Source organism: Trematomus bernacchii, unplaced genomic scaffold (genome assembly GCF_902827165.1).
Source record: "Trematomus bernacchii unplaced genomic scaffold, fTreBer1.1, whole genome shotgun sequence".
Classification (NCBI taxonomy): Eukaryota; Metazoa; Chordata; class Actinopteri; order Perciformes; family Nototheniidae; genus Trematomus; species Trematomus bernacchii.
This window is the reverse complement of record NW_022987645.1, coordinates 845891-872016: the sequence shown is the minus strand read 5'-3', so window position 1 is coordinate 872016 and position 26126 is coordinate 845891. Positions and strand designations below refer to the sequence as shown.

General features: G+C 41.5%; 1 protein-coding gene across 1 annotated transcript; it reads left to right on the top strand.

Moving 5' to 3' along the window:
* The first annotated feature begins 185 nt into the window (after nt 1-185).
* Nucleotides 186-26126, top strand: LOC117485358 (gastrula zinc finger protein XlCGF57.1-like). The gene is made up of 3 exons (XM_034133871.1): nt 186-664; nt 23408-23521; nt 24054-26126. Exons 2-3 carry the CDS (start codon nt 23509-23511, stop codon nt 26036-26038), a joined length of 1998 nt encoding a protein of 665 aa, XP_033989762.1. The 5' UTR covers nt 186-664; nt 23408-23508; the 3' UTR covers nt 26039-26126.

Below are 26126 nucleotides of genomic sequence, written 5' to 3'. Positions count from 1 at the left end.
CTGAACAGCCTCTACCTAAGAAGGTCTGATACAAACACTCTAATTCATGAATGTGATGCATCTATCTATCTATCTATCTATCTTATAATAGCAGGGTCATGCAGAGTGGGGTCGCCTATCCCTTTAAGAGAGAGAGGGAGGTGTGGCGCGTGCATGTGGCGCGTGCATGTCTAGAGCGAGAGTGAGCGAGCGTAGTGTGTGTCCGGAAGAGAGCGGGAGTAGCAGCAGTGATCAGTCTGTCTCCAGTTAGCTGAATAACAAAGTCCTGAGGAAACACAGCGGCCTCCCAAGGAACAGCCTGCCTGTCTGCCTGATTTCAGAGTGGGTTATTGAAGCCGAAGCCTGGTGCTTCAGTCCGGGAAGACTGCAGAGAGTCCTCCCCTGTATTCCTCCACTACGGTCTGGGAGCAGCATCTATCTCCACTGTTGCTGTACCCATGTTAATGTCCCTCTGTGGGACCAATAAAGGACTTCTGATTCTGCGGACAGACAGAAGAGAGGGGGGAGGGGCGGGGTGAAATGCGGCCTTCTTCTTTTCCCGAAGAGTCCTCTTCCTCGTAGCCCACCGTATCCCAGGATGCAATGCGCGCCAGTGACGAGGAAACAAAGAAAATGTCGGTCCGGTCTCAGAGAGAAAGCAGCACGTGAGGAGTAACTGATAAACGTGAGTATCGGGTTTAACTTACTTCAATAACGGATAAATGTAAGTATTGGGTTTAACTTACTTTAATAACTGATTGTAAGTATTGGGTGTTTTGTTCTCGTACTGTATGTACAATCAATACTCCAGACTACGACGTGCTATATTCAACGTTTATTGTTATACCGGAGACGTAGACATTCATGTCTGGTAGGAAGGTGAACTATGAGGTGTGATTAGTGCCAAAGACTGAACTAACTGAGCAGCCAATCGTGTTGATATTCGCCTACCATGCCGCGAACTATGCCGCGAGAGAAGTAACGTGACACTCGTCGCCACCCCTCTCGTCTGAGAAGCTACGTGACGTCTGCGTCTGAAGTTACTTTACTTAGTTATCACCAAATAACCCAGTAATGTTACAGCTACCTAGTTGCTGTTCAAGCTAGACTCTATATTTCAATATAGTTTTGGTATTAAAATAATGTTACACCTCTTGTATGCCCTGAACGCCAAAACAACCACAGACAACAATATATATTTTTAATTATCAAAATGATAACAAAGGCTGAAAAAACAGGAGAAGCCTGTCTTGCCTTGGTCTCCAGGAGAAAACACCACTGCATATCACCACGTTTTCATAGTGTTGTGTGTGAAATAGATCGCTGCAGTGAACACGACTTTATTTATTTGTTTATGGTTTATTTGATATGGAGCGATGCAGTATAGAGTGGCGAAGTCCCTCCCCTTCCGGTGGACCTCCATGGGACCTTATTTCGGAAAAATTATGTATTGAAGTCAATGGAGAGAGAAAGATTATCTTTCGATCCCGTGTGAATTGTGCCACGAATTACACATATGATGTTTGTCAATTTAAAAGATAATTTTGCAAGTTAGAAAAAAAAGTGTCGTAAAACTGCGAAGTAACACATTTGTTTGTGTGAAACGCTCAATGAACTACATCTCTGGTCTTGCAGACTCGCATAACAACACACGTCACCAAGATGGCCGTCACTACTGTCTTGTCAACAAAACGATTGACTACCCTCACTATCACCACAATGAAACACGTCCAGAAGAATGTCATGCAAAGCTGCCTGCCTGCCTTCCTTTGATTCTCTCTGAACTGCCTGGTCGTTTTAATGTTTAATGTCAACCATTTGTGCAGATAGCATGAAGTGCAAAAGATCGCAGATGCTAGCGTTATCATTTCTCCCCCGGTCTTAAAGTGTGTATTATAGAATGACCACACCGGTGACAGTACTCTTCAAAGGGTTCACGAAATATGACTGCTACTCTTACTGTTTAACATTTTGGGTTACTTAATGTTACTTCATGTTAAGGCTAATAAAAATGACATGGCTGTAATGCTAACTAACATGCTAGCTACTAGCTAGGTAGCTAACTTGATCCAGACACTCCTGGGTTGCATTCGAATAGTCCATTTAGCTTAGGAACCTTCCTAACGGAGTGAAATGACCCGGAAGTCCCTCAGTGGCAGCCATGATAAGTGCCGTTCGAATTCTCTAAATTAAAAGGAAAGGAGGTTTGAAACTTCCTTTATAACCTCCTTTAGCTTAGGAACCACTGGACCTCCCTAACCTAAAGGAGAGGAGAAAATGCTGCCCCACAATGCCTTGCGTCCGCAGCATTTGCCGTCACACAACAGTCGGCCGTTCACGGAAACAACCGATTATGAACGAGAAATGATATCATGAAAGTTACGGTGCTTATTAAGCATTTTAAAACGTATGTGGTAAGTTGCCAAAGTGCTTTGTTTTGAACGTTCATCAGTATTATAATCAAAAAGAGAAATATGAACGTTAGTTTTTACTGAAATGATCAAATAAAGTCAACATTTCACAGTCTTTACTGAGCTGTGTGGGGTTTGTTCAACTTTTAAAAGATGTTTGAATGGTGATATACACAGTGATAGATGTTAAGGACTAACGTTTATAATAAATATATTTGTATTGATTTGAAGATCTTTTCATACAATCATACGTATTGGGATCATTTGTATTAATGTGGACCGGAGGGAGAGGGTGACGAGCATAAGTTTCACTTTCCTTTTTTATTTCAACTTTGGTCATGAAGAATATGTTTCTCTGTTGTCCCCGTTCATAAAGCACAACAGCATCAGAGCACGGTGCAGAGTCTCTAGATGAGTTTACAGTAGTCCCTCGTTCTTATTAAACATCCATGTTGTAGTCCGCTGAATAGAAAACTGTAGTTTCCATAGTTTCCCCACAGCAGCAGACGCACATTTATGACCTCCGCTGGCGCATCATAAACACGTCGGATAGTGAAAGTGCAGTCGATTTCTCTAAAGTACCGCAGTCTCTTCTCCTAAGTCCTTTTGAATTCTCCTATCCACTATCCCTTCACCCTGTGACGTTTCACTCCGAGGTCAAGGAATAGACGATAGGGTTAGAACTTAGGAGCTGTTTTTTTGGAGTATTCGAACGCAACCCTGGTCCTTTCATCAGACGGGAAGCGAAAGAACGAGCAAGACCCATTGCTGGTATGATAACAACCTGGTACTAAGCACACAGGCATCTTGTTAAAGTTACCTTATCTTAGCCAGCGCCATATAGATAGATTATATCTATATGGCGCTGATCTTAGCTATCTCTTAGTGGAGGAAAACAATTGTGACATCACTTACGCGACTCTGGGATTTGTAGTCTTTCTAGTTGTGTATTTTTCATAGTCTTATATTTCAACAGTTTTACGACAAACTGTGACTTTTTTGACATGGAAATTATTTTTTAAGATTGACAAACATCATATGTGTAATTCATGGCACAATTCAAACGGGATCGAAAGATAAGTTTTCTCTCTCCATTGACTTCAATGCATTATTTTTCCGAAATAAGGTCCCAAGGAAGTAGATGGGCGTGACTTCGCCTCTCTATACATAGAAGTTCAGAGAAGAAGCAACCCCTATATATTGTTTATTTCATTTCATTTTGGCACCATGGCAGAGGCAAATATAGAGTTAATGCGGAGATTATAATGTCCCGTTTACATTACATTTCATTTAGCTCACGCTTTATCCAAAGCGACTTACAATTACCAATTACAGGGACATTCTCCCTGGAGTAACTGAGGGCTAAGTGCCTTACTCAAGGGCACACTAGTGGTGGTGTTCCTGGCGGGATTTGAACTCACAACCTTCCGATCTTCAGCCCACCTCACTATCCATTAGACCACCACTATCCACTTAATACTTAAATATGTATTGTTTTATGATGTTTAGTTGACAAAATAGTCACTGTGCTACATTTTGCTGCACTCAAGCATACGTCTGAAGACAAGAGTTGTTTCCCCCCTTTGGCCACAAGAATGAGCATATCTTTAAGTGAGTGCTTCTGTCAGGAGGAAACAAAGGTTTGCCAACACATTACTCTACTGCTGAGAAAGGCTGTACAAAGACGTGAAACGATGTGCTGCAATGTCTGTGTATTGTTGAAGAATGCCAAGTAAAGGAAGAAAGTAATAAACTCATCTTGGTACATTACTTTATTTCATTATTTCCCCCCTTCATTTGAGAAACACTATCCAATGATGTATTATTTCTGTGTTACACACCATTACTGAATTAATTCTAAAACCAAGAATAAGCTACATACAACAATAGGCTCAAGGACGGACAAAACAAGGACACCACACACGATTCTTTCCAATTACAGTATATTTATTTAAAGAGAGTAACTCAATTGTGATATCAGTTTAATCCGTAATGTGTGTAGTGTACGGGTGTGTGATGTGTCAGCAGGGCCGGACTGGGACCATAGGTCAGGCCGGGAATTATACACCCAGCCAGGCACTACCAGTTTTTTGGGGGGCATTTTGCTGGATGTATACCCGTAGTGATAGCCCTACAGTTTAAATCTACTACCCAAATAGAAGCATATGGACATAGGATATTGTTAAAAAAAAAGTGTGCATATGTATTGGGGAGCCTATCCATGTGAACATGTATGAATAACGAAATTGAAACCCGAATAGTAGGCCAACGACCGAATATTCGGATATTCGGGTACAGCCCTAGAGTCCGGGGACATGCTCCCCCGGGAAGATTTGTTTTTTTATTTTGGAGTTAAATGCATCAATCTGGTGCACTTTGGCTACTGATATCAGCTCTGCTTGCTCTCAGGAAATATGCATCTGCACTATCTCGATGCTCTTCCATTCTTTGGTGAACATGCTTCCATGCCTGCATGCCTCCTTTAACAAAAGCATTGTCACTGGCAGGCCTGGCAAACATGAGACACAGCTAGCAATATAGAGAGTGCGATGATTCACAGTAAGTTAACCATTTTCTATTTGTTCCATCCTTGCTGTGGAATACTTTGGGAATGGCTTTCTTGGAAGTTTGTTGTGGGTGGTTGGCTGAGGGCGAGCAAAATAATCAAAAGGCCTCTGTGTCAACTTCCTGTGCGTCTCTTTCGCTGTCTTTCTCCTCAGTTGCAATTTCCCTTGCGCTGGACCCTGAATCTTGACTTGTCTTTTCAACCTTCTCAGCATCTGCTGGTACTGAATAAGAACCAGCATACGGATTAAACTCTGATCAATAACTATATAGTAACTTATTGAGAACATGAACATAGCTTGCTTATACTGTTGTCATTACATTTCCTTTGGTTTTGTTCAGTGTTTTCATAGACATAGCCTATTGAAACAGTTTCCTCTGTACCTGCCAGTTCTGTCCACTGAGCTCTGCCTGCATCTCTCCCTCAGGGCCATCACCATCAGCATCATCTGATAGTGGAACTGAATAAGGAGAACATGTAATCATTACATTAACAACTATTTATGAAATAACATTATTCTAGAACATATATTATGCAACACTTATTTTATCACTTAGTTGACCCTGTATTTGCCTGGCCTAATACCATCATTATTGTCTCCCCTTTGTTGCACAGACAACATAACCATCTCAAGTTATTCCCTCACAGTATGAGGGGTGTGTAGCCCCACAGTTAGCTGCAGTCTAACGGTTAGATTACATATATTTGCCTTGAGTAACATTAAGGACATCTTTGCGGTTGTTGTAGCCTTATAGTCTCCAGTCACACAGGGTCTGCCACTAACTTAGCATTGGACTGAGAAACCGTTTTGTTGACAGTCGATGTGCACATCAGGCTACAATATAGAAAGAAATGTGGCTCATAATGTTCGCTCACTTACTTTCTGCTTCGTCATTCTATACCATACGGGGGGTTCTGAATAAATCAGTGATTTTAGCACATTTCGCTGCCTTTTTTTGTTGCAGGATGGGGGTCCATCCTTCCACAATAATTAACCTTACCGTCAGTTTCAGTCGGTCCAGTCCACACTAATGTAAACAGCAGCGCGCTGGTCTTGTGAGAAACGGAGAGTGGAACAACCAATCACATCTTCATTATTCTTCTGAACTTCAAATGTGCCCATTCGCTAGTCTGACAGGTGCGTGGTTCTCACTGCGCCTCATACCGGTGCAACTTTGAACACCTTCAATATATGCTGCATTAATGGATTTGGCCTGCAGTCACGGACCGTTCACACAGCAGCGTTAAAAAATCTTGGAACGCTTCTGCCCATTCACTTTGAATGGGGTGACGTCACTTTGCCTCACTTTTCGCCGAAGTGCATTGTGGGAAGCAGAGCGGAGATTTTAAGGATTTTCAGGATTCAAAGTTGAGCAATGTTCAACTTTTGAAGCTGAGGTGGAAGCGTCAGCCAATCAAATCCCGTGTATGCAAATCTGACAGTTCAAGTGCTAGCCAATCAAACGGCGTGTATGCTGGGAGAGACATACCGCAGGTCATTTCCTCATATTCCAAAACATGGAGGAGAAATGAGCGGTAGGGAATCACCCGGTGCTTTATGACCAGTCCCTATTTACCTACCGGGATACAAACCGGAGGAGCCAGGCATGGAGGGAGGTGGCAGAGACAGTGGTAGGTTTTCTCCTGTTTGGGGAGTTTATATCCAGTTTACTTCGGGCTTTTTTGCTTCGTATGTCGGGAGCGGGAGATTCATGTGATTAGTTGTTGGTGCCTTGCTCGCAAAAAAACCCCAAGCTTCAGATACGCCCACCTCCAAGATTTTTTAACGCTGCTGTGTGGACGTACCGTAAGACTGAGGTCGTCGTAAAAATATGTCTTGTCACCGCATCTGGGCTGAATTAAACAAGTATTATTTTAGTCCTGTGTGTTTATTAGAGGCCATGTCAGCAGGCCACATCATATTATGCCAGTGTTGCATTCACAAGACATACAAGCCACAAACTGGCAATCGAAACATGCCACAACCTGAGGGACAGTGAATGAGACACACAGACACACCCCTTGAGGGAGGCAGGGACAGCTGAGACTAGACACAGAAATGCTAGACACAGAGATGCTAGACACAGAGATGCTAGACACAGAGATGCTAGAAACAGAGCTGCTAGACACAACACTTATTAATCCCCGTACCGGACAATTGTTATTTGTTCCGAATCAGAACCGGATTTCGGTTCCCGACCCTCATCACATCCCCAGCCACAGCCGTGGTCTTGATCGGTCTTGACATCATCTCGAGTCCTATAGGTCCGATACAGAGACAATACGAAACCAAATGCAGTCGATTCCGAGACGAGACCAATACCGTTAATAAGTGGTCCTGAGACCGGTCTCGAGTAGCCTACTACAACACCAGCAAATATTCTCATACTAATTATTATTCCCCTCTCTTCTGATACCAATACTGTGCTGATTGAAACGTTTACCTGTAACACTCTCCAAACTACTCTAGGAGCGGAATCATTCGAAAAATATAATGCTAGGATAATGCTATACAATGCTAACGGAGGCGAGACGTACGTTATTCACACGCTTATCCACACGTACGTAGGGATGTAACGGTATCAAATACTCACGGTACGATAATATCGTGATAAAAAGTCCACGGTATGGTATTTATCGCGATATTGAAAAATAAAGGGGAACAAAAATGTGAATTCTTTTTTTTTTACTAGAATTTTTTTTCTTTATTAAATAATAAATCTGATTTGTACAGCATTTTAGTATAGTAGTACATTTAACGTGTCAAAAACAAAGTGAGAGTAACAGACTGGAACAAGAACAAACCAGTGTTTTTTTACATACTAGTGCTAACAAAGTAGGGATTTTCTTTGTGCAAATAAACAAGGAGATTCAATAATCAGATCCTGCAATAAAATTAAAATACATTTCAAGTAACTCAACTCAAACTCACTAACTCACTCTCACTCATCAGGATTTTTCAGGAAGATGAGTATGGAGCTAATTTCCTGCCATAACTCCACAAACAAACTAAACAGGTTTTACAAATGCCTTATGATTCACTAACAAACACAATGTGGTTTGCAAATACAAAACACCATCTACAAACTAATGAATTTAGTTTTGCAAAGAAAAAACGTATCTATCAAACAAACACATAACATTATTCTAATAAATCATGTTTCAGAGACAAATTCAGCTTAGGATTTACAAGTACACAACTTTTTTTTACAAGTACAAAACTTTTTCTTCTCACGGCGGAATATTACTGCCAAAAGTCACGTGACTGAGTCACGTGACTTTTGGCAGTAATATTCCGCCGTGGTTGTGCTCATACACACTCACACATGCTCACTCACACATGCTCCACGGCAGCAGGGGGCGCTACTGAGTCCATTGGGAAGGCGGGAGGTTGAGCAGAGCATGGAACAGCTCTTGCCAGCCTGATCATGACAGCGGTGTTTCTAGCGATCCAGCATCTGAATTTAGCGATCACAACGAAAACAGCCAAGACACATATTGAGCCCAGAAAATGAATGTTCTTAGGGCTGTAAATATAATAAGCCTTTGTCTAAAATAGACAACATTGTAACTAAGGAGATTTAAACTATACAGCGATTCTGCACTCGGTCAATCAGCTGCTCTTCATTTTCTTTCCTGCTATATTCAATGAGTGATACAAATATTTTTTACCATACGTTCTGAATAAAACTGATACTGTTGGACTCGGTACTAGTTGACTGCTACCAGAAATAAAAGGAAGTACTTTACTGTGTACTTTGTGAGTAATCCTCTGTCAGAGTCCCCTCCATAGTACATAATGCATGTTTTTTGCTATCTTTGATGAATGATAAAAGGGTCATTCCAGAATTGGAGGACAATTTAGACACCAACATTTTTGAAAAATGAACCTTTCATTTGATTATTTTTTGTTATGTATTTAGGAAAAACAGATAATAAACCATAAAAAAAAGTGATTTGCCCAGCTAAGGCATCAAATGTATATTTTCCAATGAAGAATTAACCCTGTTACTCTAATTATAGTAACAGGGTTGCAAGTAACAGGGTTGAAAATCAATGCTAATTTTAGCTTTTACCTCAGGAATTAATGCTAGCTGCACAATGTAATGCTATTGTCAAGGAATGGACACACTTTATATTATATTTATATTTATATATATTTAACAAAAGAAAGATACATTTGAAATTAATTTGTTTTTGTCTCATAATTTGAGTAACAGGGTTGCGTTTGTATGAGTGCCACACTCCTTCAAGAGTGGAAGATTGGACTTAGTTTTGGTCTACCCATGGTAGTAGCACATGGCTTGCTGATGTCCTTTCCACTGTGTCATGGGACAAACAGTTTTTTCACTTCCTCTGCCAAGCTAAAAAGGTTTCGGTAACAGGGTTGCGCGCATGTTGAGGGACACACCTTCTGTGCAAAATTACTGTTATTTAAAATGTGTTTATGATTTAACAAATTGATTTTACCATTACAAGACACATATATCAATAGAATAATACCAAAAAAGTAAATAAAAACCCTATTTTAAATGTTATAGTTGACATGCAAGTTGGTCACCAAGAAGCTGGGACAAGAGAAAAGGGCAATTTTAGGGGGTGTTCGAGAGCTATTTGATATTTTAAATAATATTTTGAAACCACTTTTTCTACAACTTTATATGCATCTTGTCTCAAGACAAGTATATTTAACACAACAAGTGCATGTCTTAGCTTTTTGGGCATGGATTATTAGATTTTTTATATGGGGGACATGAAATGTCCTCCAATTCTGGAATGACCCAAAAATAAAATGTTACCATTAGTTCTTAATGAAATTGATACGGTTTGACTTTATATTAGTAAGCCTACTACTAACAATACATTGAAGTACTTTTACTGTGTATTTTTTTGAGAAATACTCTGTCAAAGTCCCCTCCTGAGAACAAAATCAAGCCACTTCTTCTAAGTTTGATGAGGGAAAAAAATATTTTTTGGGTGATTTAATGGGTGATGTAACATTAATGACAGACATAATATGAGGTCCTTGGAGGGGTCATTTTGTGATCATGGGGCATCACCCTTACAGCATCAGGACAATATCATATGGAGTCAGATACTGGAAGTGGGCTGGAGGCGTTAACTGGGACTGATGGAAGGATGAGGCTGATGAGACTGAAGAATCTGCGAGGAACGAACTAGCGGCAGAGGAATAATTATATATTAAAAGACAGCAGCATCATAAGAGGGCAACCATGTGACAGAGTGTGTTACTTTGCTGAAGGATATTTGTGACCAGCTATCCATTCCAGGCCAGACTCTAAAGACTTTCCAAGGTGTGAAAATGCTGCTGCCGGAGTACTGACTGGAAGTATTGCTGATATCATGTCTACCATCCTCTTAAAATACTCTGTCCAACAATATCAGTCTCAGGAAGAAATGTTTTTTAACGCTTATTAAAAGAAAAACATGCATTCTTGTACTCAGGAGGGGACATTGACAGAGGATTACTGGAAAAGTACACAATAAGTACTTCATAGTACTTGTGGGGGTAGTATCAGTAGTACTGAGTCCAACAGGATCAATCTCACGAAGAACTAATGGCAACAAAAAAGAATTCCCTCATCAAACTTAGCAGAAGTGGCTTGATTTTGTTCACAGGAGGGGACTTTGACAGAGTATTTCTCAAAAAATACACAGTAAAAGTACTTCAATGTATTGTTAGTAGTAGGCTTACTAATACAAAGTCAAACCGTATCAATTTCATTAAGAACTAATGGTAACATTTTATTTTTATCATTCATCAAAGATAGCAAAAAACATGCATTATGTATGGAGGGGGACTCTGACAGAGGATTACTCACAAAGTACACAGTAAAGTACTTCATTTTATTTCTGGTTGCAGTCAACTAGTACCAGAGTCCAACAGTGTCAGTTTTATTAAGAACTTGTGGTAAAAAATATTTGTATCACTCATTGAATATAGCAGGAAAGAAAATGAAGAGCAGCTGATTGACCGAGTGCAGAATCGCTGTATACAGGGGCGGACTGGGACAACAAATCAGCCCGGGACTCTCGACCGGCCCACTTCGGTACCGCCGGCCCACCTCGGTACCGCAAGTAAGCGGCCCACCTCGGTGGTGCCGCAAGTAAATACCGCGAGGAAATTGTCGAAGGGGGGGTGAGCAGTGACTTATCCGACCGGCCCACTTCAGTACCGGCCCATCGGGATTCGTCCCGAACGTCCCCTGGCTGTATATATAGTTTAAATCTCTTTAGTTACAATGTTGTCCATTTTAGACAAAGGCTTATTATATTTACAGCCCCTAATAACATTTATTTTCTGGGCTCAATATGTGTCTTGGCTGTTTTCGTTGTGATCGCTAAATTCACCTTGTTTATAATATTATCACTATAACACCTGTCATCAGACTGGCAAGAGCTGTTCCATGCTCTGCTCAACCTCCCGTCTTCCCAATGGACTCAGTAGCGCCCCCTGCTGCCGTGTAGCATGTGTGAGTGAGCATGTGTGACTGTGTATGAGCCAGCCACGGCGGAATATTACATGGTTGCCCTCTTATGATGCTGCTGTCTTTTAATATATAATTATTCCTCTGCCGCTAGTTCGTTCCTCGCAGATTCTTCAGTCTCATCAGCCTCATCCTTCCATCAGTCCCAGTTAACGCCTCCAGCCCACTTCCAGTATCTGACTCCATATGATATTGTCCTGATGCTGTAAGGGTGATGCCCCATGATCACAAAATGACCCCTCTAGAGTGCCAAGGACCTCATATTATGTCTGTCATTAATGTTACATCACCCATTAAATCACCCAAAAAATATTTTTTTCCCTCATCAAACTTAGAAGAAGTGGCTTGATTTTGTTCTCAGGAGGGGACTTTGACAGAGTATTTCTCAAAAAAATACACAGTAAAAGTACTTCAATGTATTGTTAGTAGTAGGCTTACTAATACAAAGTCAAACCGTATCAATTTCATTAAGAACTAATGGTAACATTTTATTTTTGGGTCATTCCAGAATTGGAGGACATTTCATGTCCCCCATATAAAAAATCTAATAATCCATGCCCAAAAAGCTAAGACATGCACTTGTGTTAAATATACTTGTCTTGAGACAAGATGCATATAAAGTTGTAGAAAAAGTGGTTTCAAAATATTATTTAAAATATCAAATAGCTCTCGAACACCCCCTAAAATTGCCCTTTTCTCTTGTCCCAGCTTCTTGGTGACCAACTTGCATGTCAACTATAACATTTAAAATAGGGTTTTTATTTACTTTTTTGGTATTATTCTATTGATATATGTGTCTTGTAATGGTAAAATCAATTTGTTAAATCATAAACACGTTTTAAATAACAGTAATTTTGCACAGAAGGTGTGTCCCTCAACATGCGCGCAACCCTGTTACCGAAACCTTTTTAGCTTGGCAGAGGAAGTGAAAAAACTGTTTGTCCCATGACACAGTGGAAAGGACATCAGCAAGCCATGTGCTACTACCATGGGTAGACCAAAACTAAGTCCAATCTTCCACTCTTGAAGGAGTGTGGCACTCATACAAACGCAACCCTGTTACTCAAATTATGAAACAAAAACAAATTAATTTCAAATGTATCTTTCTTTTGTTAAATATATATAAATATAAATATAATATAAAGTGTGTCCATTCCTTGACAATAGCATTACATTGTGCAGCTAGCATTAATTCCTGAGGTAAAAGCTAAAATTAGCATTGATTTTCAACCCTGTTACTATAATTAGAGTAACAGGGTTAATTCTTCATTGGAAAATATACATTTGATGCCTTAGCTGGGCAAATCACTTTTTTTTATGGTTTATTATCTGTTTTTCCTAAATACATAACAAAAAATAATCAAATGAAAGGTTCATTTTTCAAAAATGTTGGTGTCTAAATTGTCCTCCAATTCTGGAATGACCCTTTTATCATTCATCAAAGATAGCAAAAAACATGCATTATGTACTATGGAGGGGACTCTGACAGAGGATTACTCACAAAGTACACAGTAAAGTACTTCCTTTTATTTCTGGTAGCAGTCAACTAGTACCGAGTCCAACAGTATCAGTTTTATTCAGAACGTATGGTAAAAAATATTTGTATCACTCATTGAATATAGCAGGAAAGAAAATGAAGAGCAGCTGATTGACCGAGTGCAGAATCGCTGTATAGTTTAAATCTCCTTAGTTACAATGTTGTCTATTTTAGACAAAGGCTTATTATATTTACAGCCCTAAGAACATTCATTTTCTGGGCTCAATATGTGTCTTGGCTGTTTTCGTTGTGATCGCTAAATTCAGATGCTGGATCGCTAGAAACACCGCTGTCATGATCAGGCTGGCAAGAGCTGTTCCATGCTCTGCTCAACCTCCCGCCTTCCCAATGGACTCAGTAGTGCCCCCTGCTGCCATGGAGCATGTGTGAGTGAGCATGTGTGAGTGTGTATGAGCACAACCACGGCGGAATATTACTGCCAAAAGTCACGTGACTCAGTCACGTGACTTTTGGCAGTAATATTCCGCCGTGAGAAGAAAAAGTTTTGTACTTGTAAAAAAAAGTTTTGTAGTTGTAAAACAAATTTGTGCACTTGTAAAAAAAAGTTGTGTACTTGTAAAACCTAAGCTGAATTTGTCTCTGAAACATGATTTATTAGAAAAATGTTATGTGTTTGTTTGATAGATACGTTTTTTCTTTGCAAAACTAAATGCATTAGTTTGTAGATGGTGTTTTGTATTTGCAAACCACATTGTGTTTGTTAGTGAATCATAAGGCATTTGTAAAACCTGTTTAGTTTGTTTGTGGAGTTATGGCAGGAAATTAGCTCCATAGATGAGCATGTCCACATTTCCAGGTAGAAGCTGGGATCTATGGGCGTTTACAATATCCCCTGCTATGGAAAAAACTCTCTCACTTGGTACTGATGTGGCTGGGGCCTCTTTTAACACTAGAACCGCCAGAGATTTTTTATACCTAAAACCGCCACCTGGGTCAAATTGACCCGCTATTAGAATGCATTGATTTTCAAGGTAAAATGTTCTTTTATTGAACAGTGAGTTTTGATCGCACAGGGATGACACGTATACCAATAGAATCTGTGGACTCTCAGGGCTCGACAATATAAATGGCCCGCTGGCCCGGAAGCATTATTTAGACACCGCAGCCAGCATAACGTACTTTCAACTCGCCCCACAGCTGTTTGCTGCGGAGCGCAGCGCGAGCAGTCTCCCGTGAGCGGGAGCGCACTCCTTACACTCAATACAGACTGTCTCTCTCTCTCTCTCTCTCTCTCTCTCTCTCTCTCTCTCTCTCTCTCTCTCTCTCTCTCTCTCTCTCTCTCTCTCTCTCTCTCTCTATCTCTCTATCTCTCTATCTCTCTATCTCTCTCTCTATCTCTCTCTCTCTCTCTATCTATAACTATCTATCAATATATCTATCCATCTATCTCTCTCTCTCTCAATCTATCTCTCAATCTATAAGGAACCGCAGTAGACAAAAGGCGTTGCTATAGCAACACGTCATGTTTATATGAAAAGGGGTGGGGTCAATATGACCCGCTTGGCGGAAATAGGTATAAATGGCAATTTTTTGGGCGATTTCTTCAATCTGACTTCATATTTACAATTTTTAACAACATAGGGTGCTACATAACACACTTTCAGGAAAAGTCACGGACTGGAAGACTTTAATATTTTATTGAAAAAAAGTTACACACAATAAAAAAACAGCTCTGGGTCAAATTGACCCGATTGGCGGTTCTAGTGTTAAAGAAACAGCCCTGTCCTGAGTGTATAATAAACAATATGGCAGTGTTTATGTTGTGTTACTACTGAAAACTGACGTTGGTTGACAGACAAAAAAATCAGTATCTTGTAGTCCTCTTGTGTGCTGGAGCGAGTCCATGGGCTAAACCATTCGTTCCCTAAGAGAGGGGGTGGCTGATTGAAGTGCTGAAGTTTGCATTCTCAATTTGGTAATAGCATGACGTTTGGTGTACTGTGAAACGTACAAGAAAAGTCAGCACATATTATATTCAACTCGTAACTAGCTGTAAGGGGCATGCCTCGTCCTAAAAAGCCCCGGCACCAGCTTACAAAGCTAGATAGGCAAGATGCCGAAAACGCCTATAAGGGGAGGAATGGATGATATACAGTGTATATATGTATATTTACACATGTTCATTTTGTACATTTCTAAAAATAAAGTTTGATGGAAATACTTAGCATCCTTTCTTCCCTGAATTATTTGCTCCTATAACATATCATTCATATATAGCAAACCATGATTTGATTTCTCATCAAACAGTAGTAGTTTATTACAGGTAAGAATAACTTACTCTTCTATAACAACAGTTGTAGGTACAGTTCGGTTAGTTAGCGTATAAAATATACGGCTGTACCGAGGCCATTATAAGACTGATGTTCCGCTCAGAGCGAGCCGAAAAAAGCACTGTTAGACATGGGCGGAGCCTCTCTGGTGGTTGACTAATGAGAACAGGGTGGCCGAGCTGACCAATCGGAGCACACTAGGCTCACAGGGAGGGGGGGGCAAGAGCTCCAACGAGCCGTTTAGTGGAGAGAGTGAATACTGCTGAATACACATACTTTACAGAGATGCTGTATGCGAAACCAATGTGAGTTTGGAAAATTGCACAGTATAAATCTATTTTAGTATACCTCAACAATGGAATTATGATCAGTGGAAATGGCCATGACATGGGACCTTTAAGACTGACATTGTTTTAATAAGAGCCGTATTTCCTGTGTGTGTTCAGCGCTCTGCTTCCACTCCCTGCAGCCTGTCAGCTCCTCTCAGAGACTGTGTTTGTTGTTTCAGATGATGCTGCTATTTTAGTTTATACAAACTTTCCTGTCGGCTCCCAGACCGTAGTCGAGGAAAACAGGGGATGACTCTCTGCAGTCTTCCAGGCCCGAAGCAACAAACTTCGGGTTCAATAACCCACTTTGAAATAAGGCAGAACGGCGAGCTCTTCTTTGGGGGCCGTTGAATTTTTTCAGGTCTTTCTTACAGATCTAACTTTGAAGACACTCGACAGACCTATTTTGCTGCTGCTTCGTTCGCCTCAAAACACACACACACACACACACACACACACACACACACACACACACACACGCCATACCCCTCTCTCTCTCTCTTAAAGGGATAGCGATCTGACTCGGCATGACCCTAATATCATAGCACTTGTCATTAGTGCGAATGCTGTGCCACAGCATTCCACTATAGTACTTCAATTTCTTTATTCTTCCCCTTATTATTTCACCAATATTTTGGCTCTCCATAACTTGAGCTTACTTTCAGCTACAGAAACCATTCAAATATCAAACTATTCAGCCTGTTCAGGAATCGATGGGAAACCTTCAACTTTTTAGAATTATTTTATACTTTTTGAAATATTCAGCTTTTTAAACTCTTTTTTTAACATGGAAGTCAATGGGAGATGCCTTCAAATCCTCTTTTCCTACACCTTGCGCCAAATGCTACTCCTTCCACATACTTTCAGCTAGACACTTCATTCCAACTTTCAAATGATCACAACACCTTCCGCGATAAAACTTGTTATTCAGATTCTTCATATCTTTTACACTTCTTGAGATATTTAACTTAGTTTGGAGCTTGGTAAAGAGGCTTTCTTCAGATTTTAACATTAGTGTGGATGGAGCAGCTCGTTAAGTCTAGAGTGCTTTGATCTCAAAACAGAGTGCAGCAGTGATCCCCAAAAAATGTTTTAAACTTGCCATAATTCCCAAACCCTACACTCCTCAGACATATTTTGTCATGAAAAACGTAGGAAAACCTCTCCTAGGTTGGAAAATAAAAAAAAATTAAGAAGAAATATTAATCAAAATGCCTCTTGAGGGCATGAAGAGACAAAAAGTCCACCTAGCTCCCAATTGATTCCCATGTTAAATCTTTCCGGAACTTTCTTCAGAACAGAGAGAAGTACACTTTAGACAAACTGCTCCCATCTCCACATTTTACACACAAAACCAAAAAAAACAACATATCAGTTCATTGGGGTTCCCTGATGCTCACGGTCTGGTAATTTTTTGAGAGGAGCCATAGTTTTTGAACAAGTGGCAAAATTGTCAGATATAATCCTCAATGCATTCTTAATGGGACTCAGTGCTGCAGTTGGGAAATCGTCATAAGTCGTCACCATGGTAACCTTTCATCTCTGGGTTTACACACACAGGTGTTTGTAAACATTCATTCACTACTATGGAAGTCATTGCAATGCATTTGAGCTGTAACAATTCTCTCTCTCTCTCTCTCTCTCTCTCACAGACAGACATACACACACTCTCTCTCTCTCTCTCTCTCACACACACACACACACTCACACTCACACTCACACTCACACTCACACTCACACTCTCCCTCTCTCTCACAGACACATCAAGAGAAGAGAGGGCGATCAAGAGAAGTGAGAGAGGGTGATAGAAGAGTGATAGGGTGATCAAGAGAAGAGAGAGGGCGATCAAGAGGAGAGAGAGAGGGCGATCAAGAGGAGAGAGAGAGGGCGATCAAGAGAAGAGAGAGAGAGCGATCAAGAGGAGAGAGAGAGGGGCGATCAAGAGGAGAGAGAGTGGGCGATCAAGAGGAGAGGGAGAGGGCGATCAAGAGGAGAGAGAGGGCGAGCAAGAGAAGAGAGAGAGAAGAGAGAGGGCGATCAAGAGGAGAGAGAGAGGGCGATCAAGAGGAGAGAGAGAGGGCGATCAAGAGGAGAGAGAGAGGGCGATCAAGAGGAGAGAGAGGGCGATCAAGAGGAGAGGGAGAGGGCGATGGAGAGGGAGAGGGCGATCAAGAGGAGAGGGAGAGGGCGATCAAGAGGAGAGGGAGAGGGCGATCAAGAGGAGAGAGAGAGGGGCGATCAAGAGGAGAGAGAGGGCGATCAAGAGAAGAGAGAGAGGGCGATCAAGAGGAGAGAGAGAGGGCGAGCAAGAGAAGAGAGAGAGAGAAGAGAGAGGGCGATCAAGAGAAGAGAGAGAGGGGCGATCAAGAGGAGAGAGAGAGGGCGATCAAGAGAAGAGAGAGGGAGAGCAAGGAAGAAAGAAGAGAGAAGAGAGAGAGGGCGATCAAGAGGAGAGAGAGAGGGCGATCAAGAGGAGAGAGAGAGTGCGATCAAGAGAGAGAAAGAGAGGGCGATCAGAGAAAGAGGAGAGAAGAGAAGAGAAGGCGATCAAGAGAAGAGAGAGAGGGCGATCAAGAGGAGAGAGAGAGAGGGCTATCAAGAGGAGAGGGAGAGGGCGATCAAGAGGAGAGAGAGAGGGCGATCAAGAGGAGAGAGAGAGGGCGAAGCAAGAGAAGAGAGAGAGAGAGAGAGAGGGCGATCAAGAGAAGAGAGAGAGGGCGAGCAAGAGAAGAGAGAGGGCGATCAAGAGAAGAGAGAGAGGGCAATAGAAGAGTGAGAGGGTGATCAAGAGAGAGAGTAATGTAACCTCCTAATGTAATGTATTACTCCTATGAAAATGTTCAAAAAGTGCTCAAACTTCACATGTGTGCTAACAGTCCAGTCGTGACGACATCTACGGGACAGTTTTGAGATTTCTTCAAATGCCGTTGCCATGGCAACACAATGCTCACCATGAAACACGGTTTTCTCATAACTTCAGTGAAAATGATCGAAATGGCCCAAAACTTCACAGGTTTGGTAACGATGCAGCCATCAACACATCTAAGCGTATTATGGGGTGTCACCAAATGCCGTTGCCATGGCGACAGATAATTCACCATAAAGTTAGTTCAAATGTTTGCAGTTCAAATATTCTGCTGCTTTCCCAAGCCTTTTTACTTTCTTTTGTCATCTTAATACAAATTCATTCACTACTACTTACATCTGATATTTAACTCCTTCAGCCTATTTTCAGCTGCAGAAACCATTCAACTATTACATTATTCAGCTATTTCATTACATCAAGGCTATACATGTTTTTTTAAACCTTTTCTTTTAAATATTAAGCTTTTTCTGCATTTTTGTAGCTAAAAGCAGCTACCATTCAGCTACTAACATATTCAGCTTTTTCAGCTAAATTCAGCCACAAATGTTCACAGTTTACAGCATTTGCACGCATTTTCTGCAGGAAATGCATTTTCTAGTTATTATTTCAACCATACTTTGGCTCTCCATAACTTCAGCTTACTTTCAGCTACAGAAACCATTCAAATATCAAACTATTCAGCCTGTTCAGGAATCGATGGGAAACCTTCAAATTAAAAAAAATATTTTATACTTTTTGAAATATTCAGCTTTTTAAACTCTTTTTTTTAAACATTGAAGTCAATGGGAGATGCCTTCAAATCCTCTTTTCCTACACTTTGCGCCAAATGCTACTCCTTCCACATACTTTCAGCTAGACACTTCATTCCAACTTCCAAATGATCACAAGACCTTCAGCTATTCAAACTTGACTTTTATTTTTGATATCTTTTACACTTTTTGAGATAATTAACTTTGTTTGGAGCTTGGTAAAGAGGCTTTCTTCAGATTTTAACATTAGTGTGGATGGAGCAGCTCGTTAAGTCTAGAGTGCTTTGATCTCAAAACAGAGTGCAGCAGTTCTTCAAATTCTCCCCCAAAAATGTTTTAAACTTGCCATAATTCCCAAACCCGACACTCCTCAGACATATTTTTTCATGAAAAACGTAGGAAAACCTCTCCTAGGTTGGAAAATGAAAAAAAATTAAGAAGAAATATTAAACAAAATGCCTCTTGAGGGCATGAAGAGACAAAAAGTCCAGCTAGCTCCCAATTAATTCCCATGTTAAATCTTTCCGGAACTTTCTTCAGAACAGAGAGAAGTACACTTTAGACAAACTGCTCCCATCTCCACATTTTACACACAAAACCAAAAAAAACAACATATCAGTTCATTGGGGTTCCCTGATGCTCACGGTCTGGTCATTTTTTGTTAGGAGCCATAGTTTTTGAACAGGTGACAAAATTGTCAGATATAATCCTCAATGCATTCTTAATGGGACTCAGTGCTGCAGTTGGAAAATCGTCATAAGTCGTCACCATGGTAACCTTTCATCTCTGGGTTTACACACACAGGTGTTTGTAAACATTCATTCACTACTACTTACATTTAATGTCTTTATTTAACTCCTTCAGCCTAATTTCAGCTGCAGGAACCATTCAAATATCAAACTATTCAGCCTTTTCAGCACATGATGGGAAACTTTCAACTTTTTCAAAATATGTTATACTTTTTAAAATATTCAGCTTTTTAAAGTCTTTTTTTAATATGGAAGTCATTGCAATGCATTTTAGCTGTAACAATTCACACACTCTCTCTCTCTCTCTCTCACAGACATACAGACAGACACACACTCTCTCTCTCTCTCTCTCTCTCTCACACACACACACACACACACTCTCCCTCTCTCTCACAGACACATCAAGAGAAGTGAGAGAGGGTGATAGAAGAGTGAGAGGGTGATCAAGAGAAGAGAGAGGGCGATCAAGAGGAGAGAGAGAGGGCGATCAAGAGGAGAGAGAGAGGGCGATCAAGAGGAGAGAGAGAGGGCGATCAAGAGGAGAGAGAGTGGGCGATCAAGAGGAGAGAGAGTGGGCGATCAAGAGGAGAGAGAGTGGGCGATCAAGAGGAGAGAGAGAGGGCGATCAAGAGGAGAGAGAGGGCGATCAAGAGAAGAGAGAGAGGGCGATCAAGAGGAGAGAGGGCGATCAAGAGAAGAGGGCGATCAAGAGGAGAGAGAGAGGGCGATCAAGAGAAGAGAGAGGGCGATCAAGAGGAGAGAGAGAGGGCGATCAAGAGGAGAGATAGTGGGCGATCAAGAGAAGAGAGAGAGGGCGATCAAGAGAAGAGGGCGATCAAGAGGAGAGAGAGTGGGCGATCAAGAGGAGAGAGAGGGCGATCAAGAGAAGAGAGAGAGGGCGATCAAGAGGACAGAGAGAGGGCGATCAAGAGGAGAGAGAGAGGGCGATCAAGAGAAAAGAGAGGGCGATCAAGAGAAGAGAGAGAGAGGGCGATCAAGAGGAGAGAGAGAGGGCGATCAAGAGAAGAGAGAGGGCGATCAAGAGAAGAGAGAGAGGGCGATCAAGAGAAGAGGGCGATCAAGAGAAGAGGGCGATCAAGAGAAGAGAGAGAGAGGGCGATCAAGAGAAGAGAGAGAGGGCGATCAAGAGGAGAGAGAGAGGGCGATCAAGAGGAGAGAGAGAGGGCGATCAAGAGGAGAGAGAGAGGGCGATCAAGAGGAGAGAAAGTGGGCGATCAAGAAGAGAGAGAGAGGGCGATCAAGAGGAGAGAGAGAGCGATCAAGAGGAGAGAGAGGGCGACCAAGAGGGAGAGGGCGAGCAAGAGAAGAGAGAGAAGAGAGAGAGGGCGATCAATAGAAGAGAGAGAGGGCGATAGAAGATTGAGAGGGTGATCAAGAGAAGAGAGGGCGATCAAGAGAAGAGAGAGGGCGATCAAGAGAAGAGAGAGGGCGATCAAGAGAAGAGAGAGAGGGCGATCAAGAGAAGAGAGAGAGAGGGCGATCAAGAGAAGAGAGAGAGGGCGATCAAGAGAAGAGAGAGAGGGCGATCAAGAGGAGAGAGAGAGGGCGATCAAGAGGAGAGAAAGTGGGCGATCAAGAGGAGAGAGAGAGGGCGATCAAGAGGAGAGAGCGATCAAGAGGAGAGAGAGGGCGATCAAGAGGAGAGAGAGGGCGATCAAGAGAGAGAGAGAAGAGAGAGAGGGCGATCAATAGAAGAGAGAGAGGGCGATAGAAGATTGAGAGGGTGATCAAGAGAAGAGAGAGGGCGATCAAGAGAAGAGAGAGAGTAATGTAACCTCCTAATGTAATGTATAACTCCTATGAAAATGTTCAAAAAGTGCTCAAACTTCACATGTGTGCTAACAGTCCAGCCGTGAAGACATCTACGGGACAGTTTTGAGATTTCTTCAAATGCCGTTGCCATGGCAACACAATGCTCACCATGAAACACGGTTTTCTCATAACTTCAGTGAAAATGCTCGAAATGGCCCAAAACTTCACAGGTTTGGTAACGACGCAGCCATCAACACATCTAAGCGTATTATGGGGTGTCATCAAATGCCGTTGCCATGGCGACAGATAATTCACCATCAAGTTAGTTCAAAAGCTTGAAGTTCAAATATTCTGCTGCTTTCCCAAGCCTTTTTACTTTCTTTTCTCATCTTAATACAAATTCATTCACTACTACTTACATCTGATATTTAACTCCTTCAGCCTATTTTCAGCTGCAGAAACCATTCAACTATTACATTATTCAGCTATTTCAGGACATCAAGGCTATACATGTTGTAGTTTATACCTTTTTTTTTAAACCTTTTCTTTTAAATATTAAGCTTTTTCTGCATTTGTGTAGCTAAAAGCAGCTACCATTCAGCTAATAACATATTCAGCTTTTTCTGCATTTTCAGCTAAATTCAGCCACAAATGTTCACAGTTTACAGCATTCGCACGCATTTTCTGCAGGAAATGCATTTTCTAGTTTTATTTATTATTCTCATTGTTCAAAGGTTTGTGTTATGACTGAAACATTTTTCCAGGTTTGAAATAAAGCACAATGATGACATTTAAGACAGTTTCCCCTTTTTTAAGAAATCGCAATTCTTGACTCTGTATCGGTATCGAAACTAAAATGTTGGTATCGTGACAATACTAATACATACAATGGCACTGTTCTAGTGATAAACACTGAATAAACGTTCCGCCCCAACCTATCAGAAACATCGCTGTATCAGAATAATGCGCAACGTGTTTTGGGAGTAATATGGTCTGATTACATTAGCAAGCATCGCTAACACTGAGAGCTAACGCTGTACTGGAGGGAGTATGTGTGAAGAAGCCGGATATTAAAGGAACTCACCTTGTGCTAAACCCGCAAGAGAGAAAGCGTTTGAGCTCCATACTGTTTCAGAAATAATGCTTGATGTGGTTTGGAACATAATCTATAGTGATGTTAAAGGTAGGGTAGGTAATTCATTGGTCATGTGCGCGTTCGTTTGTGTTGGAGGAGGGGCTCTGTGAGGAAGTCTGAAGGAAGAGGCAGATTTCTTTCGGTTGTGTTCTTTCAAATTCTAGCGCACTCGAGCTGGTTTCTCCATTCTTACCTACCCTACCTTTAAGTACTGCGCCGAGGCTTCGGAGCGTGGTTCGAATAATCCAGGAAATATGTATCCTTATCTCATAATAATAAGACCATCAGAAATGGACAGAAGACTTTTGCTTGATTTAAGTTTTTGGAGTGCTGTCAAAGGGATGCTAGCTGTGACTGTCACTTCTCTTTTTTTTTTTAAACTAAAACAGTACGTCATTTTAAATATGGTTTTGTCTGTAATGCTGAGTTACATTTTGCAATCATAATTTTGCCACCCTGTGTATAATTAGATAAATTAATTTTTTTTCTTTTTCTCATTTACTCTGTGATTAGGACAATTCTGGAGGACTGGGTCTGCTGGGGAAGGAGCTGCCACCCACACAGGACCCCCCTTGGTGATATTGTCATATCATATACACAACTACGGTGTAGTTATGCTATGCAAACGTAGGTCACCGGTTTCTCAACAGTACTACTCCTGCCTATTGTCTAAGTGTTAAATGAAGGGCACAGCTAGCAGTGCCTTAATAGGAGCCCCCTCCAACTGTCTAAAACAATCACTAAAAACAGACCAACATCTCATGCAGCCAGTAAATACAGAGCTAACCCTGCTAACTAACATTAGCATGAATTACTCAAACCTACATGTAGAAACTCATATCTGCAAACAGAAAAGTAGAAACTTCGCCCCCACGCTCTCCCTGTCCAAACTAAGCACTGTTACTATGATTTAGATCAGCTACAGTACTAACTCACCTGTTGTCCTGAAGCTCTCCAGAGCATCTGGAAAAAATGTGTAATTGACAGACAATCGAGCCAACAGAAACACAGAGTGGGCGGGACTTAGCAAATCAATAGGCAAGCATTTAAAATAAGGAATGGATAAGGGCTGCAAAGTTAATGAAGTGTTACTCGTGGTTAGATTTTAAATTCTTATACTCTACAGTTTCTCTGAATATGTGTTTCCTGTTTTCTGCAGACGTCCAGCAGCTGGTGGTGGTTAAAGAAGAGGTTCCCCCTGAGCAGCAGGAGTGGAGCTCCGGTCTGGACCAGGAGAACCCACAGCCCCCTCCACACATTAAAGAGGAACAGGAGGAACTCTGGATCAGTCAGGAGGGAGAGCAGCTTCAAGGGCTGGAGGAGGCTGATATCACCAAGTCCACATTCACTCCTGTCCCTGTGAAGAGTGAAGATGATGAAGAGAAACCTCAGTCCTCTCAGCTTCATCAAAGACAAACTGAACACCTGGAAACAGAAGCTGATGGAGAGGACTGTGGAGGACCAGAACCAGCCAGGAACTCAGATCCAGAGAGACATTTACAACCTGAGACTGAGGACTACCCTGGAGACTCTTCTGAACCTGACACTGAAGACAATGGAGATTGGAAGGAACCCAGAGAACCAGCTTCAAAGTCTGCGAAAAATAAACAAGACCCTGTCAGTGATTCAAGACGTAGTGCTCGAGAGAAATGCTTTAGATGCTCACAGTGCGGGAAAGAGAATTGCAGCAAGATACATCTGAATAGGCCCATGAGCACCCACACAGGAGGGAAACTATTCAGCTGCTCAGTTTGTAACAAATCTTTTACACATAAAGGAAATTTACAGACACACATGAAAATCCACACAGGAGAGAAACCATTCAGCTGCTCAGTTTGTAACAATTCTTTTACACATAAAGGAGATTTAAAGAGACACATGAGAATCCACACAGGAGAGAAACCATTCCATTGTAGTGTTTGTGATAAAAGATTTATCCAGAGTAATCTGGTCAAAACCCATAAGTGTGTTGGTCGTCAGTCCTCACAGCTTCATCAAACTGAGGAGAACAGAGAGGCAGAGTGTCCAGCCAGCAGCTTAGCTGAACACATGGAAACAGAAGCTGATGGAGAGGACTGTGGAGGACCAGAACCAGCCATGAACTCAGATCCAGAGAGACATTTACAACCTGAGACTCAGGACAACCCTGGAGACTCTTCTGAACCTGACACTGAAGACAGTGGAGATTGGAAAGAACCCAGAGAACCAGCTTCAAAGTCTGCGAAAAATAAACAAGACCCTGTCAGTGATTCAAGACGTAGTGCTAGAGAGAAATGCTTTAGATGCTCACAGTGCGGGAAAGAAAATTGCAGCAAGATACATCTGAATAGACCCATGAGCACCCACACAGGAGGGAAACTATTCAGCTGCTCAGTTTGTAACAATTATTTTACACAGAAAGGAAATTTACAGACACACATGAGAATCCACACAGGTGAGAAACCATTCAGCTGCTCAGTTTGTGACAATTCTTTTACACAGAAAGGAAATTTACAGACACACATGAGAATCCACACAGGAGAGAAACCATTCAGCTGCTCAGTCTGTGAGAAGTCTTTAACACGTAAAGGAGAATTAAAGACACACATGAAAATCCACACAGGTGAGAAACCATTCAGCTGCTCAGTTTGTGACAATTCTTTTACACAGAAAGGACATTTACAGACACACATGAAAATCCACACAGGAGGGAAACCATTCAGCTGCTCAGTTTGTGACAATTCTTTTACACATAAAGGAAATTTAAATAGACACATGAAAATCCACACAGGAGGGAAACCATTCAGCTGCTCAGTCTGTGAGAAGTCTATAACACATACAGGAGATTTAAAGAGACACATGAGAATCCACACAGGAGAGAAACCATTCCATTGTAGTGTTTGTGATAAAAGATTTATCCGGGGTAATCTGGTCAAAAGCCATAAGTGTGTTGGTCGTCAGTCCTCACAGCTTCATCAAACTGAGGAGAACAGAGAGGCAGAGCCTCCAGCCAGCAGCTCAGCTGAACACCTGGAAACAGAATCTGATGGCGAGGACTGTGGAGGACCAGAACCAGCCAGGAACTCAGATCCAGAGAGACATTTACAACCAGAGACTGAGGACAACAAGGATGACATTTTCTGTTCATTTTCAGGTTGGTATTAGTATGTTGTCTTCACTGGGACATGTCTCCATGCTTTAATGTTGAAAAAGCTCTTTATTGTTGTCATACTGCCTCTTTTCACCCTATGTC